Below are 18,256 nucleotides of genomic sequence, written 5' to 3'. Positions count from 1 at the left end.
TAAAAAAACTATTATAATACACAATGTGTTTATTTTGACGATACGCTTTGTTCTAATTCACGATGATATTGGTCATCCCGAGTAATAATCTCATGTCCTTATTTTAGCACCCTTGGACTAAAATAGCTTTAACACGATTATCCAACATTGCTAAAACAAGACCGTGTAACGCCGCAAAAAGTTCAATAAAACAAGAGCGATCCACCCCTGGTGTACGGTGCATCTCAAGTTTGTTGTTGCAACCATTCTGAATTGTGAGCCGTCGGCTTGCACTTCCAAAACCAAGTTATTCAAGCAAACATTTCCTCTATTGTTTTCACTACAAATGTCCAAACCGTTCATGATTTATAGAGTTGAATAAACCACGGCAATGAGAGTTGACGGGAAGCATGTAGGTGCGGCATCTTGAAAGAAATAGACATTGGTATTCACAGTCGGATTTAATAAATATCACATTGATGCCGTTTACGTAATGTTATAATGAATTAGTATGTGCTTTCGTTGAATGTAAAACAAAATCGTGAATTTTAAAATAAAACATTTTGTAGCGACACATTATTTTTTATGTCATTTAGATCGTCCAGGAAAGCCTCCACTGAGTGTCAAGAGTCAGAACATTGGGATATCTCATCGTCTAAAGTCGTTCCTCAGTCGGCCGCAAGGTTTCAATCTTCCAATAAAGTGTGCTTCCTGCAAGATAATACTAATCATCTGCTGTTGTATGTGTATTGTAATGGTACTGGTAATGAAGTTGTCGAGGCCATACGTACGTTAGGTTTTCTAACCCCCAGTGCAGTTTAATAATGGACTTATACCCGCGTAAGATGTGGCTTTATTCTAGTATGTATTATTGAAACTTTAAATATACAGCATCCAACTGTAGAAGACTTACGTAAAAAAAAGTGTACAATATGTAAAAATAGCAAACAATATGAAATGGCCACCAAATTGATGTTTTATAAAGATATGAAGCTAATTCTAAGCTAATGCTCGCTAAAACAATACTACATTTGGACAAATCCCAGGCTATATGCTCATGAAGTGATCCACGTGTCAACATTAAAATATTTTGATTTCAGCATCGTCTCCTCGTCAACAGATCTGCTAAGCTGAGCCTGTAAATGTCGAACATTGCTCATGCGTCGAATGACCTTAAACCGGGGGTGGGGAGCCTTCTCCTTACTGAGGGCCCGACATAATTTTCGAATACTTTTTGTTGGCCACACATTCCCTAACGATACACTTTGGTTACTTGGCAAGTCCAAAATGTCCCCCTCTAGTACCCGATTAGTGCAGCAAAGATGCTTGTGGCGCCGGATCAATGGCGTCAACAGGCCGGAGGTTCCCCTGCCCTAAACAATGACATTGTACAGCATTTGAGAATAGCCTTCAAATGTCAAGCGCAGATGTTAGCTGCTGTGCAATTTTCAAAATACCACTGCATATCTGAGACGTACCCTTCCTACGGTTTGTCCATAACAATTATGAAAGCAATAAAAACAATTAAGTGTCATTCAAAGTCTAAATCTGCAACGATATTTATACATAAGCATCACTACAAACACAATCTAAGTTTACGAATATCACTGTTGGCCTCTGCTGCAAATACGAGAGGATGAGCGATCACTTATAGTGCAAAATATGGTTCTTGTTATAAAGCTTATGCACTTTTGGGTAGCAGGTGTAAGACACCCAAATGTGACGATGTTGTTATTGCTTCGCTTGGTTTAAAAAGCAATTACCATCAAGTGGAGAGGTGGAAAACAAAATGTGACTGCACAGGAAAACAATACGAGTTGGCAAACAGTTTGCGTGAAATACTGAGAAGGAATCGTTCTCAAGACGGTCTTCTCTGCAGCGTCTCTGCGGAAAACCCGTTGGGAGGGGGAGCGGAGGGGGTGGTTCAGTTACCAGGACAATGTGTTAACGGACCTTTGGAATAAAACAAAATTTGAGACTTTATAAAATTGGGAGTGAATAGGAAACATTGTTGATATGCCAACACCACTCTTCAACCCAAGGCCCGGGGGCTTACGAGCCGCCTGGATAACGTGACACTCGTTTGAAAATTATCCAACGCCAATGAGTTTCGACGATGGAAAAGTGACGCAGCCCAACGATTTCTAATTGGCATGCCGAACAGAAATTCTAGCAACTGAAATTAAAACAGTCTGCAGCTACACTGCTCGGACAAGAGGAAGTGGAGTCGTGGCGACTCCTTGGACGTTATTCGCGTGTTGAGGAAAGGGGATTGATTTGTGCTGCGGTAAATAGACAATTCAGCATTACATGTTGGTAATCATAATCGTGTTGATTTTTTGTGCCAAGTATTGAAATAAATTGCCCTTCTACCAGAACGAAAAATCAATCCGCTCATCACAACTGTGACAGAAGGCAAATTTTCTCGCGATGGAGTGTTGAAAAGAAGATAGTATTTTGCTGTTGTCTGAAACATGTAATTTATAATGTTTTTTTTTTAAAGCTGCACACTCAGTCATTGTACGAGGTCCAGGAAAGTCTACGGTGTGTTCTTTTAAACGTTACCATTCCTTCATCAAAATGGAACGCCATCTCCCCCCGTTTGCTGTGTAAATATTCACATATAGTACGAGATGCAAACCAAACCACTACGGTCTAGTGCAACAGAGCCTCCAGGACACATACCAGTGGTTGTCTAAATATGGGAACTACTACCCGCCTTCATTCATGCTTTGTGCCTTCATACTCCAGGGACAGCTGCGCTTGTAACAGAGACACAACAGATGGCGTCTCTCCACGACAACCCTCGGCCATCAACAAAAAGTGAATTTATCTCTGCCTTTTATAACCCCGTGTTGTGATCACTGGATAATAATTCTAATTAGTCGATCCGCTGGTCACATGCGGTGGGGTAGATTGTGGATACTCCCAAATGTTCGAAGACGTCTGGAAAAGACAAGGTCCAGTAGAGGTGCTCTCCAGAGCTCCCTCGAGTGGAGGCTCTTCTGCTAGCAGTGGAGTGGACAAGCAATTGCGGGGCTGCACTTTTATCTTCAAACACGCTTGCCTCCAACCATTGCGAGACACCACGACTGGGACGTGTTACCATTTACTCTCAAACGCAGTCGTGCGCAACATTGCTGCGTGGCCCTGCTTCATGATGGATTTATCACAAGTAACAACACTGCCATGTCAATCTCTCAGTCACGGCAGTGGACAGAAATTATCTTTAATAAGTATGCTTGATAATGTAACCGTCTGATTAAGGCCATAATGTTAAAGCACGGCTGGTGGTTATGTCTAGGTATGAGGCAGTATTTGAAACACAAGCTCTGCTGTGTTTACTTTAAATGAAATGCAATAACTGTGTAAAACAGCCCCTGCTATATAAAAAAGTGTGTCAGTCTTCAGGATGTTAATGAGCAAACTGACACTTGTGGGATTCTACACTAAAACTATATTAAAAAGTAAACTTAAACGCAACGGAATATATTGTGCTATTTGTTTCTTTAGTGTTTGTAATTTTTTTTGCCACGTGTGTTTTCAGTGATAAGTTGGATTCCATTATCCATGGAATCGCGCCCATTTAAGAATGTGCGTCATGATTAATGTTCGCTCACACACACACACTCCAAAGCTCCTTTACAATGTGCTTGCATGAATTTTACATTTAGCCAGTGGCCCTTTCATTCTTCTCTGTATACAACAAAAAAACCCGTCCAATTTAATTCAAAGCGTGTCCCTGAGAACCAATGTCTAGGTATCGATGTTACTTAAATGAGAGATTTATGTTTGCCATTTGGCGAGAAGATTTTGGACAGCGAAATACCAAATCCTGGCCTGAACTATTCTGACTAATGCTCTCCAACCGCAGCCCTAATCCCTGCAAAGCAAAAGTGGTTGTATGGCATTCCTCCAAGAATAAAATAAATTAAGTCTATGGGAAAAAAAACACAAGTGGTCAGCTGTTCCTCATATTCAATACATGGGAGTTGCAAACCTTATACAGCAGTCTAAAAACAATAATCGCTACAACAGGCAGCACTGTTTGTGAGGTCAGCTGCCCACACAGCCCAAGCACGTGTCTTGAGTTCCCATCTCAGTCCACGTGAGCGCCTCCTCGATGGAGGGAGTTCACGATGCCGGGTAGGAAAAGGGGGCACAGCGCCTGGCTGGGCAAGCGTGCATTGGAGTCTCCACTTCCGTAGCGCTGCCGTGGGCCGGAGCGGTAGCGGCTCAGTGGGCTGTGCTGTCAACCCGGGTGGCCGTGTTGCGACTCCCATTCACGGCCAATCATTCACGAGTGATGTCAGAAGCCATTCCTCCCCATCGCGACGCACGCTTTGAACGGTCAAAACAAAATAACGACATAAAACCGTGACCAACGTGGTGCAAGGGAGGGGACGGGGGGTTAATCCGTCAGTGGTTTAAGAATGGCTGTAATGTTAATGCTGTTTTTATAATAATGGTTATCAGAGGATACAAGCCTGGTGGCATCACTCATAGCATTTCCTTCAACACAGGCCGTTGTTTAGTGGGGAGGCCTGCCTATTATCCTCGTTCAGAGTTAAGTACATTTTCTCATCCAAGAGCCGACAAGTTCTATTTCTTATAACTGCTGTCAGTGCCCGTAAGATTGTCTGAATCGTGGACCCTACTGTACGCAATCGTAGTTTTCCCACATCTAATGCAGATAAGAATAAGCGATTGAAAACAACTCTATTCTAAGGAAGTAAACAGTTGCCTTGTGACATCTACATGGGGATTACAAAGTTTAGATTGCTTCCGTCCCTCAGTACTTTTAAAGTATCAAATCGCACTTCGTATCAAAACAACATGCACGTGGGACCACGTCCCTTTTTGGTTCAAATTCATTCTCATGAGAGATGGATTTAAATAAACCTCTTTTATCTATTTAAAAACACATTATAGTAAATTGGAAAGAAAAAAAACCCCATCTAGTTTTGATTATCCCTAGCCGAGCACACAATACCACAATCTAACTTCTGCTTTCTGCCTTAAAATTCCCCCCACGGAGCTACCGCCCGTGTCAAGTTGTCCCCAAAGAAACTGGTGTCCACGCGCGAGGCAGGCTGCGCCACCCCACGCTCCTGCAAACTCAGCTTCCACGCAGTGAAGGGAATCCCAGGTAAAGACGTTTAAAAAAAAAGAAACGGAGCCACATCGATCAGGGCTTGATATCCGCCGCGTTAAGTAGCGTCCACTGTGCGAGGAGTTTGCAGCCGGGAGGGTTCTGCAACGATGGGAGAGGCGCCCTCCAAGCTCCTGCTGCGGATCATCGCCGCCTCGCTGGGTCACACTCGGATCTGGTAGCCGCTCTCGGTGAGGGTGACCGGCAATGCAGACTTCCTCCCTCCGGGCGTGCACCTGTGACACAATGATAGACACGGATGGACCTTTTATTCCAAATTCGTACGAGTAAGACTGTGCATTTTTTACAAGCAAAATGATATAAAAGTGACTTCCTGCTGAAGTGAGTGTGAGATGGTGGCCCAGAGCTTGGTGGTGTAAATTCCACATTCCGATGAAAGTGGACAAACTCTCCATGAAACAGCTGTTTATTTTTAATGCTTTCCAACTAAAATCAAAAGCGCCAATGCATTCGCTCTCTCCGTTAATCCGTAAAAAAACGCATGGGCTCACAATAACTCTCATGAAGATCACCCAACACGAATACAATTTCTGTACGAGGTTGCGTGTTGCTATCAGGGACGTACACGACGTAAAATCCAAGCAAATGTATTTTCGCGTTACCTAAAAGTCTCCACTAAATACACAGCCCCTAGCGACAATGGGGCAAGCCTTGTCGGCCACGGCAGTGACGTCACGCGCTCGCCTCCCCAGGACGTCATTGCGTGCGACTTTACGTCACCCACGTCACAAATCACTCTCCGTGTGACGTCACCGCTCATTAAATCTTGTACCGCCGAGAACAAACGGTGTGTTTGAAAGCGGCACAGTATCCACGTGCCTGCCACGATTTATTTTGTTTAAATACCGCGCTATTTGGATGAGATTGATTAGACTCTAACATGTTTATTTTCCATGCATATTTCTGGAATGTAGTTGTCATGCATTGCAACGTTTAAAATTATGAAATAACAATTCAGCTGTCGACAGCTCTGCCAAACCCCTGTGGTGTGGGAGCCGGCTGCAGAGTGTGCTCCCGCAGATTTCTAACCTCTTTCTCATCAGGGATTCCCACAGGCAAGCCTGAGAGAGGGACCAGGGCGGCGTGAGGGGAGTGAGCGCGTGAGCAGTCGGCAGGAAAGCAGAGACAAACACGGTCCCTGCTGCAGCCGTTATTGCTCTGCCATGTGAAACCTCCAACAAAGACAAAGCGATGGAGGGCTGCTTGTCGACGGACGACTCTGAGTCGCAGCTAGACGAGCAAGACCGCTGCGCTGCAGTCAGCTGCTTGAGGTGCGTAGCCACTGAGATTGTTGCGCAAGAAAGTAAATAGGAGAAAAGACAAAAAAAACCTGCTTTGTTAAAACTCAACTCGAGAGAGCAGAATCTATGCCTCATTATGACAAGCTGATGATTAACAATATTAATTTGACTTAGAGAGCATTCTAGTAATCATGAAGAATTAACAATTAATTGGCCCTCCAGTTGAGTCAATTGATTCCAGAATTTCCTGCGCAGTCGTAAAACATAAATAGTGTTTCTGCAAATTACGTTCATTAAGAATTAAGTTGTATTTTAGCAATTATGGTGTGAAATATAATCACACAAAAAAATCCCCTAAGACAGTTATTTATTTAAGATGCAGAGGCATTAGTGACGTGACTTAAAATAAAATAGAATTTCTGTTTCATTAATTCCATTTGTATGCCAATTATATTCCAAATTAGCGATTGGCATCAGGTCACAAGATGAATAGATTTGGATTCAGAAATCTTGCAGTAAGCAGTGCATCATACTGTGTCAGAGAACGGCTTCGGGAATGACTCTCTGAGCTGGGCAGAGTAATCCAAAATAAGTCAATAACAATCATTCAGAGCTGGTGTCAATCCACTGCTGGATGGAGGCCACCCCACACCATGTTGGTTATGAAGGTCGTTTGACCATGAGATGTTGTCCGCTTCTGATGTTGAGTTGCTCGCTGAGGCAGGGGCATTGAAATCGGGTAGCTGGATTCATAACGCAACTGTGGTGCTCACCGCTGCACCAAGTGAAAACACGAATTGAACATCATATTGTTGGTGCAGTCATTGGTAAACAGGCTGAGGCCATCAAATAACTAGACTTGAGATTTTAGTTTAGTTCAGGGCAGCTGCCTGGATGTGAACTTAGCGCCTCAGCGGTGCTGGCTCCATGTTTGGACCACTCAGCCGCTTCTACATTAGATCATTAATTTAGTTATGAAAATAACTCAGGATGGTATGGTTTAGTCGTTAACAGGCAACGCAAACTCGTAACGTCATATGAGCCACAGAGCACATGGTCCCAGAACCAATTAAAAGGTGCAAAGCAAGCTTCAGAAATTCAGTAACAAGATACTAAGTAGTGACCCTGAGAGCCTCGAGGTTAACCTCAGTCTCTTGGGCTTTCCACGTCCGCATTTCGAATCCCCCACATTGAAATGTAAAAATAGGTCTAGCAGCTGAGCACGATGGCTCGTGTCAGCTTCTTGAGCTGGTATTTACATCTCAAGTCAAGTGTTCAGCTCTCTGCTTCTGGCTGGAGGCGACTGTCCACATAACCCGCTTCGTAATGATTATTGAGAGTGGTAGCTGAGTGATTCATAGGTCTAAAGCCAGAGTGAAAATGTCTACCTGCGACTAAAGAAGTCGGATACCACAAACAAGCTAAAACGAAAACCGATGCAATGGAAATCGACAGATGGAATATGGAAAAGATCTAGGATCAGATGGTAACACACATCAGACAGAGGCTTGGCACAATGGGATGGAGCAATGACAAGAGCTGAGAAGATCTAGCATCAGGTGGGAAGACGAAGCAGACAGAGGACTTGGCGCAATGGGATGGAGCAAAAACGACAGCGGAGAAAGTGGCGAGAGATGACAATGGATGTGCGTAAACACAAAATACCACCTGGTGATGAGGACTATAAAATTACAATAAATATTAAAGTCGATTTCCAAGCCCCTTATCAGACAGACACTAAAATTAGAATCAGAATGTTTTCCCCGACAGTACTTAAACGTTGTGGATCTGAAGCCTTTAAAACGCAGCCAACGATCGAGAGCGGACGGTGAATAGTGAGCTTCCTGACGCTGTGTGTGACGCTGTGTGCGACGCTGTGTGCGACGCTGTGTGCGACGCTGTGTGCGACGCTGAGTGCGACGCTGAGTGTGACGCTGTGTGTGACGCTGTGTGTGACGCTGTGTGTGACGCTGTGTGTAAAGCTGTGTGTGACGCTGTGTGTAAAGCTGTGTGTGACGCTGTGCGTGACGCTGTGTGTGACGCGTATTATTTTAAAATGCTTGGCCCTGTCCGTGGTCCATGCCAGCTCTGGCGTGGGGACTTGGAGTGCTGGATGCAAGCCCCAAGTGGTTCGCAAACCAGGCGCTAAGCGATGACCTCATTCATCGTTTAATCGATGTCAGAATCAACAGCTTGCCGCCAGGACAAAAAAGTATTTGCAATTTAGAATGTTTTAAACTGCTACAATTACTCAAAACGTTAATACTGATAGGAACCTCCTGGTTACACCAGCCCACAGGGGATTATTGTGTCCGTCCGTCGTGCAGGGAGGGGCTGGGTGGGGAGGGAGGGGCTGGGTGGGGAGGGTGGGGCTGGGTGGGGAGGGGAGGGTGGGGAGGGGCTGGGTGGGGAGGCTGGGGAGGGGCTGGGTGGGGTGGGGCTGGGTGGGGAGGGACTGGTCACCCCGTGGTGCCCTTATAATACTCAACGTTTAACCTACTCACGCCGGCTTGTGCCCGCCCTCATAGTCGAGCATATTTGTGGAATACACCACGCCGCCGTTGACCCTGGCCATTGACCGAGCAACCCAACCTTCCTACCAGCTCCCTCCGCAGGAATGTGTTTTGATATATGAATTGAAAAACATCTGCGTGCCAACATTTTTACTTGTAATATCTGGCAGTCATTAATACTCGAGTGATAAATGGTAGATTTGAGAGCTTATATTTCTAAAAAGAACATGTATGTTAAATCATGGCCCCTTATGTAAGTTACTCTTGCATTTGTAATACATAAGCACAGGAACACTTTGGGGATGAAGCTGAGTTAATCCAGAAATGTCCGGACTTCAAATTGGCAGACAAGTTTAGCGCTGCGATGCGAGCCGGGTCTCGATCTGCCGCCATCAACATCCACAAGTGGCGAGGCGACACGACAGCTTGCCGGCACCCTGGAGGGGGGCAAGCGGGGGAGGCTACTGTGGGTGTGAGGGCCACGGGGCCCGGATGTGTGGGTGGTGGTGGTGGTGGTGGTGTTGGGGTAGTAGGGTGTGTGGGTGGTGGTGGTGTTGGGCTAGGAGGGTGGTGGTGGTGGTGTTAGGCTAGGAGGGTGGTCGTGGTGGTGGTGTTAGTGGGCTAGGAGGGTGTGTGGGTGGTGGTGGTGTTGGGCTAGGAGAGTGTGTGGGTGGTGGTGGTGTTAGGCTAGGAGGGTGGTGGTGGTGTTAGTGGGCTAGGAGGGTGTGGTGGTGGTGGTGGTGTTGGGCTAGGAGGGTGTGTGGTGGTGGTGGTGTTGGGCTAGGAGGGTGTGTGGGTGGTGGTGGTGGTGTTGGGCTAGGAGGGTGTGTGGGTGGTGGTGGTGTTGGGCTAGGAGGGTGGTGGTGGTGTTGGGCTAGGAGGGTGGTGGTGGTGTTGGGCTAGGAGGGTGGTGGTGGTGGTGTTAGTGGGCTAGGAGGGTGTGTGGTGGTGGTGGTGTTGGAGTAGGAGGGTGTGTGGTGGTGGTGGTGGTGTTCACTCACAGTCCATCGTCTCGTCCGGGCCTGCCGAGCGCGCTGCTCAGCCCTCGGTGCGGGGACACCGACTTGCCCCGGCGACGATCCCTCGGTGGAGACGGAACCCCAAAGAGACTCTTACGCAGCTGGGAAGGCGGAGTAACCATGTGGAACACACGATGCAAACACGTCGAACACGCAACACAGACATGTCAAACACACGACTCAGACACTAAAAAACACGCCACGCAGACACGTGGAACACGCAACACAGACACCTCAAACACATGACGCAGACATGTCGAACACATGACGCCGGTGCAAGGGGAATACATGGTCATCATATGCAAACAGATAGACAATGGATTGCCTCAACATTTGCTGCTTGGCATTTTTGATGAGGTCAGACAGTTGATTACTCCCACTCTGGCCGCGTAGGGTGTGGCCACTTTTCTGACCACTCCTTTAAATCTCCCTTGGCAACATTTCTTCATGTATGAACTGCCTCTGGCAGGAGACTAAGTGATTATGTGGTTTCACCTAGTTACGATGATATAATTGTAATTTGAAGCCTTTTGTCAAGCTACCGCCGTGACGATTGTTTGACCACACTTAACCACGCCGGCTCGTGCGGATTGGTGACGGAGAGGCCTGGGGACCGGTCCAGATATCTCTCGCCACCGATGTTAACGGTGGGCAGCAATCAAATTGAGGCAATGCGATTCCTAGCGCAGCGCCCAATCACCGCTCCACCGCTTTATTTGGAGCTACCAATGACAGACGTGGCCTGGACACGGCTCGGTCGCGAGAGCGGCACGCTTCCAGGAGTGAGCCGACGCAACGTTGACTCGGCACAATCAACTCCATTGTGTCAAACGGGTTCCATTTAAAAAAGGGCGCAAGGGGATGCCCTCTGGCCTTGGCGCTCTGCCCTCGTACTTTGCAGCGGATGTCCCTGCTGTGGCGCTCCAAGCGGCTGCGCGTCTCGGCCGCGCTCGTCCGCAGCGTGTTGAGCGTCAGGTGGTCCCACGCGATGGTCTCGAAGCTCTGCGAGTCGTGCGGCACCGACAGGCCCACTTTGATGCGCGTCACCGTGTGCAGGTAACCCCGGTACGCCTCCTGCAGCGGCCGCGTGAAGGAAGTTCAACACGCGTAAATTAGGCGATGAAACACATTTGTCGTTGGCCGAGGTAGAATGGGAGTGAAGACATAGAAGCCGTTGTCCATCTTTAATGCTCTTTAAAGCGATCGGTTGACTCGCCGACGTTTGCCGCTGACGAGCGAGGAGGAGCTACTTATAGAGCCGTAGCAGCCGGGCGTCGACACGGCTTTATCGACGGTCCTTCGAACCCACGCGGTACGTCCTGTGATGAGGCGCTGCCCCAACCTGTCTGTTTACGCGTCCATCGCGCGCGGGCCACTCCAGCGGGACGGGGCAAAGCGGCGCGAGGTGCCACGGGGGAGAGAGAGACGCACCTGGAAGTCGGCGATGAGGTCGTAGAGCGAGCGGAACGTGAGCGGCTTGTGCATGAGGTCAGGCCGCCGGCTCATGCCCAGCGAGCCGAAGCGGCCGTTGTGGTAGACGCCCAGCACCACGTGGCGGAACGTCCGCCCGCCGAACTGAGACTTGAAGCTGAGGGGGAAGCGCTCCACGCCAGGGATCCCATTGGTCAAGTGTCTGTCAAGTTCCACGAGGGGGTTAAGGGTCACCGTCGCTCACTAAATGCCACGCTTACCGCGATATAATTTTTCATGATACGATACCGTGCCGTTCCTATCAAATTTTTATAGATATACTACTGTACAGTGTTGCATCATACCATGTGGTATTGTACTGTATCGGTTTTCAAGGCACTATATCAGTTTGACGATTATTGTGATATCAGTGTCCTATACTCTTGTAATTATATTTGTATTTTTTATTGCATTGTTTTGTGCTTTGCTATACTTCCTGTACGATTAAAGATTACTCTAAACATTCACTCGCTGCAGTTTACTCATTATAAGCCTGCCAAAACTGTTCTAATCATTGCTACTTTACAATCAATGCTACTCAGACATTCTGTCAGTGACACAAGTAGTGAAATGAACGACAAAAATAATGACGTCATACAACTGCCATGCCATCAAAAATGTATGAACAACAATCATCAGCATGGTTATATGTTTCAACACAGACGATACGATCATCATGGACCTCATACCGTACAAAGTTTAGTATGAATAGTGTCGCCTTACCGCTGTAAGCCGACTCAGATTAGCACGGTGGGCCACGTACGGTGCGAAAGAAGTTCAACATCCACACATAAATACGTAGTGCCCCGCAAACCCCACATTGACCAACACACGCCCCAACCTACACACCTATCCTCAGCCCAGGTACGTGTACAGCGCTTTAGTAAATCTACTGCTGGATGAGGTCCTCCCCACGGTTATTTGAGCGTAAGTCCCCACGCTGGGTCTGTGCGAGTCGGTTATGGAGGTTCCCAGGACTGGTTCAGACAGCACTTGCCACCGGTGTCAGCCCAGCTCAGAAATGTAACTCAGGTCGCTGGGTTCACAGTGCCAGTGGGCCAACCACTGCCCCGCAGCTCCAAGTCTTACGTCGTTAAGTTATTTAAATTAATCGTCTTTGAAATAAACGTGTACTATGTGATGCCATGGGAAATGTCATACACAGCCAAAAGCTATGAAAACGGCTTTAAAAAAATAACGTTTTAAAATTGAAAGTAATATCGTAGCAATATAAGTGTATTTTCCATGCAAACGTCACATCTATTGTAAAAAAAACATGGTTTTGTATTATATTATCATAAAACCAACTTCCTACAGGACAACATTGGAAAAGTGTTACATAAATGGTTCACACGCTCATAAATTGATGTTCATTTCCCAACGGATAAATCTGTGAGCGGAAAAAGCAATGCCAACCATGCATTCTATGGGTGTGCCTGCTATTCAGAGGCAATGGTAAACATTTGCCTAACAATGAAAAGAAGTACTTGATTAGATTTATTGGAATTTTGTGAGTGGCTGTGTAAACAGACCAGTCCACACGCTCTCCCTGTTTCTGTTGGTTGTGACCGTGCATTGTTCGGCACCATGTCTGACGTTTCGCTCCACATGCTGGGAGATTCTTTAGGAATTGAATTTCAGTTCTTGAAGCTCCCAGCACATGGAGTAAAACGAACAACATGCAGAACATCCCGGGAACACATCGGAGAGCCATGCAGCACAAATGCAAAAACCGATGCAGTCGGCCGTTTACTAGTGTGCTGGTTTTCTTTAGAGCAGTAAACATTGCCTGGAATCTTCTCCAGGTGGTCTCCAGAGCCCGGAGGCACATTTCCTGTGGTGTCGTTGCATATTCTCAGAAGTGGTATCGTATAATAGACAAGGTAATATATATTAAAATATAAATAATATACACTTACTTTTCACACCGATGGTTGTACAGTATAGTAAGTAACGCATTGCACGTTACTGAGCATCCTCTGTGTAGGTATTGTACCACGTTGCGATCCACCAAAAATGCTTCGAATGAAGTCCTTTATATTTAGGTTCCGGTTTTGAGGAACACACAATGGGAGTAAACCGGGATATATGCCTCGATTGGCATTCAATTGTTTGAGTTCTGACTCCACGCTTCCGAATTCTCCACAGAACAATGAGTTGGATTCATAATATACGCTATAAGTTATTTTACTTTTATTAATTTTAATTTTTTACCTACGTGACTTTACCAAAAAAACCCTAAGAATATGAATCCTTGCAGTCACGAAAGCTTCAAATCTAGAATACGCTATAAGTTGTTTATTATTATTATTACCGTGAGATTCCAAAAATAATGATTTAGAAGTAACATTGTACGCTAATGAGTTTTTGCTTGGCTCATCCCTGTAGATTCCACTCTAGAAATACAGCGCTGCCGCAAAGCCCAAACGTGAGCAGCATGAATGTAACTCTTTAAGCCGTGCGGAGTTGCTGCTCGTCACAGATTTAGTGCTCAAGAAAGGCTGTCTGGAGTCACAGCCACGCAGCAGACAGAAATTAGAGGCACACACTTAGCAAACATGCCCTGGGGGGTATGAGAATGTGGCAGAGTGTAATATGCAGGGAATAAAAATATACAAGACTCTGCAATTCAGAAAAATCTGCGGTATAATTGAGTGGCTTTACTCTCAAACTCAAAATGCCTTTTTCTGTATATCGAGTATTTCGTTTTTATAGATTGTCAATCCACTCAAGAGACGAAGGCCACTCAATGCTATCTTGCTGTATCAGGGGGGTTGACTGCCCATCATCACCACGCTGGCGGGCGAGGCGAGTGAGGGTGAGGCTCAGGACAATGCGCTCAATACCATGGATATTACCTTGTGACAATACGTCCAATGTGGACATCCTCTTGGATAAAACAATGGAGAAACGACTCTTTATGTGTTGTACATTGTAACACTCGTTTTAAATAGCCTTATCCAACTTATGACATAAGGTCGATAATGTCTATGCCATGTAATAACACCATTACATGGCAACAGAATGATTCACATTATTTAATTAACTTCAGTGGCATCTAACAGCTACCTATCAGCCGTGCCGCACATCCCGAGATTGTAATCACTCAGCCCAGTGGGCACCGCGTGTTGAACTTATCTCGCACAATACGGAGACAACCACGCCAATCAGAGGCGAGTTGTCAACATTAAACTCAAACCCATGCAGTGATTCAATACTACCCAACTATACGTGGTTGTGTTTGCGACGAAATCACCCACAATTCACTCCATCTCGTCATGTCTTGCAGGCTCAGCAGGTTTGAGCCTGGATAGCGCGAGCACTTCGTGACCACCACGCACAGAAAAACAAAGCTCATAGGCTGCTACGCAAGCTACAATGTCCCAGAGGCCAGTGCACAATAATCAATGGATAAATAGAACTTAGCTCATGACCACTGTACTCCCTGCATTCACCAGCCAGCACTGACCATGGTACAATACTTTACACGACTCACACGGCATGGGGAACCCCTCATCCAGCAGTGGATTGGCAAATGGACCATGCACGTACGTGTACGATGTCATTTTTAATTGATATGTATACAGTATATATAAAATCAAGACTCTCTTGACCGCGAAGGAAAATCAAGACTCGATCTGTGAGGTTTATACAGCTTGGGAATTGTGGCACGGAGCTCGCAGGCACCTCGAGGGGCTTGCTCTGTCCGCGACTTGATTTTAATTGACAATGAGCCACATAAATGGACTGACTTTTTGTATTTTATCTCGACAACAGTGTGTCCAATTCGATTATTTCTGCAGGATTAATACAAAAAACGTAACATACTGTACAGCCTCCCAAGAAGGTCCTCGTAATAAGGTAATTTATAAATTATGAGCAGATAACGACCATGCAGTAGTAGTGGGATCCATTGAGTAGTGCGAGTGATGTAGCAGGAAGAGAAGTCGTTTGGGGGACTGGCTTGCTGTTTCAAAAAGGGTGGGCAGACACAATATTGGAATTCACCGCACTCCTTCCTGGCGTGGAGACAGCCAGCTGGCTGAAACGCCGAGACATTTACTTCCTCTCAGGGACTGGAACAAGCCCCCGCTATGATATGTGTACATCTCTGATGCATCGTTTAGCTTCACTGAAGCAGCAACTTCATTCCTTCGTTTTGTTATCGCCACTACTAGCACGCTAAAGTATGATCCACATTAAGTTATTGGAGCAGTAGTGGGTAGCATGCTGCACCATGAACCCGACGACCCGAGTTCTAAACTATTTTTTATTTTACCATGTAAGGCCCACTGTGCTACATAGCTCTTTTTCAGAAGCGACCTGGCCACAAATGATAACTCAACGAAGTGGCTTATCATGTGTAAGTGTATATCAGTCAAATATTCTAAACGCACGTTTATAAATGTGGAGGGAAAAACCGGAGGACCTGGAGAAAAATCCACGCGACCACGGGGAGAACATGCAAACTGCAAATATACAGACATCAGGATCGGGATCGAACCCACGACCTCCTCCATACCAGGCGAGGGAGTTAACATCTTCTTGGGTCTTTCGATTAAATGCACGTAGATAGGTTCAAAGAAAATAACAAAAAACTACGACATTTGGATCGCAACACAAGCGGTCGTCTTCAGGAAAACTACTGGAGCTTTGTTGATAGTCAGTGGGCTTGCAAAGTACCTTCGTCTTAGAGAAATACATTTTGTGTGAGCCCACTGCATTAAAACAATGATGAGCCACGGCTGAGGTATTGGTCCTACCGTGTTTCAAATCTGCCTTATGTTCACGAACACGGTCTGAGACATGTCGCTTAGTTTCCCCAGTGTAACTACTGCCGCAGACAGCTTAGTTTGTAGACGCCGGGGTATTGCATGTCAGGGATCTTATTCTAACAGATGGGATCAGATCACGAATTTTATGTACTGTGTTAAATCTAACCTGGATCTTGTGTTTGCTCGTGATTTTGGAAATATTTTTAGTGACTCCTGCTATGTATGGCAAGGTGATGGTTTTGATTGGGTCCTCAAATGGTTCTTTCCCAACGGTTGGGGTGATAGCTTTGTTATTTTTTGTTATTTTTTGTTATTTTCTTTGAACCTATTTACGTGACTTTACCGAAAGACCCAAGAAGATGAATTCCTGCAGTCACGAAAGCTTTAAGTCAAGGAGTTAACATCTCTTCGCCACGAGTTCGAACACGAGTGGCGCGTGATATCTCAACTGGAGCTGCCCTCCCCACCTTCCACCATCGTGGTGAAGCGTGGTGAAGTATGGTGAAAACACACACACAAACGACACGGTGTGGGGAAGCTTTCGTTCAACGGTGGATTTATAATGGCTGGAATTCATTTTCATGTTAATATTTGTAAAATCTCTTTGTATAAACTGTAGGCATAATATATAAATAGTAGCTACTCAACAACCTCCTTAACCACCTTCATGGAGGCCTCTTTTATTGCACATGACTCAAGAGTACAGATGGCTCATTTAACCGCGGACAAAGGAGCCATAATTCAAAGAGCAGTTGATACAATTATCCCAGCCAGGGAAAGAGCAGTGGAATATCGTAAGCCAATTTCCAAGACGGGAGAATGTCACAGATTAGTGAATTTATATTTACATAGATCTAATCTAATTGTGTGTTCATCAGACAGTGGCTGGCTATTTGGAATTCTTGCTATCATTGCTGTAGAATTGTTGATATTGCGAGGAGGGCCAACGTGCAGTAGTTAAAGGATGAAATGAACATCAACTTAGTGTGATAGGAATGCAGAGCACATGCTGCTTTGTTAATATTCAGGAAATAAAGTTTTAGAGGCAAAACAACACTTTTCATTAGAACGATATCCCTCTACCAGCTGAGTGTTCATTCATATTAACACTGCAAGCCTGTAGAGGATTTGTTTTCAACGACAGATGTATTTAACAATCGCAAAGAACAATAAATAATGATCTAACTCTCCAAAACAACGTAGATTATGCAAACGTTTTTTTTTGCAGGAAAAGCAAAACTGAATTATTAGTTATTTTTCAGAGGCAACCTGGCCATGCACGATATCCCACTGAAGTGGCTTATCATGACATGCAGGAATGTATGGTAGCAGCCAAATAATCTCAACACGTTTTTCGAAATGCGGAGGGTAAAAACAGAGGAACCCAGAGAAAAATCCACACCACGGGGAGAAAGAACATGCAGACTCCAAATATACAGCAGGCAGCAGGGTCGGGATCGAACCCACGATGTCCTCCACACCAGGAGAGGGAGTTAACATCTCCTCGTCCCAGTGGATCCTACGACGGGAAATATAACAAGCGGGCATTTGTGGCAAAGCAACATCGTGGAAAAAATCTAATAAAGCAGTCCCCCAACCTTAATGGTGTATGACACTCAAATGTCTAATTTAGCCTGGCCGAATAACAATTAGGGAAGATCTGTGGTGCAGTGGCGAGCGCACTAGGCCACGAGCCTCGCCACCTGAGTTTGATTCCCGCTCTGGCCCAGACAACTAGAAGTAGAAGAATGATAAAAGACAACAAAAAACAGCATCGCAAAATGATGCAGCTCTTAGTTTTCACGATTCATTGGCTCTGAAGGTAATTAGGTTGAGATGTGTAAGGAAATGTAATCTAAAGAGAAAACATCAAATGGCTTAAAATCTAAATCATCCTTATTAAATCTCACCGTTTACAAATAATGGTGCACTTGATAATTTGCACCTCCTTCGGAACGTTAACAGGTTTATGATGGCGTAATGAGTGAGAATAAAATATAAATGTGTGTGTGTGCACTCTCAGCTGTATATTAGCATAAATTCAGCCTTTGCTGTGTATACAAAGTACAGGACTGTTGCTGTAATT

The 18,256-nt window shown here is 45.6% G+C and overlaps 1 protein-coding gene across 1 annotated transcript in view; it reads right to left on the bottom strand.

Annotated features, from left to right (window-relative positions):
• Positions 1-475: 475 nt before the first annotated feature.
• The window catches only part of VASH2 (vasohibin 2), a 41,205-nt gene continuing 23,424 nt past the window's right edge, over positions 476-18,256 (bottom strand). The window contains exons 5-8 of the mRNA XM_078868318.1: positions 11,357-11,558; positions 10,820-10,999; positions 9,908-10,026; positions 476-5,367 (exon numbers count right to left, since the gene is read on the bottom strand). Coding sequence (XP_078724444.1) covers positions 5,295-5,367; positions 9,908-10,026; positions 10,820-10,999; positions 11,357-11,558 — 574 coding nt within the window. The 3' untranslated portion in view covers positions 476-5,294. The remainder of the gene's footprint in view (positions 5,368-9,907; positions 10,027-10,819; positions 11,000-11,356; positions 11,559-18,256) is intronic.

This window comes from Lampetra fluviatilis, chromosome 25 (assembly GCF_964198595.1).
Source record: "Lampetra fluviatilis chromosome 25, kcLamFluv1.1, whole genome shotgun sequence".
Classification (NCBI taxonomy): domain Eukaryota; kingdom Metazoa; phylum Chordata; class Hyperoartia; order Petromyzontiformes; family Petromyzontidae; genus Lampetra; species Lampetra fluviatilis.
This window is presented reverse-complemented; position numbering and strand designations above follow the sequence as displayed.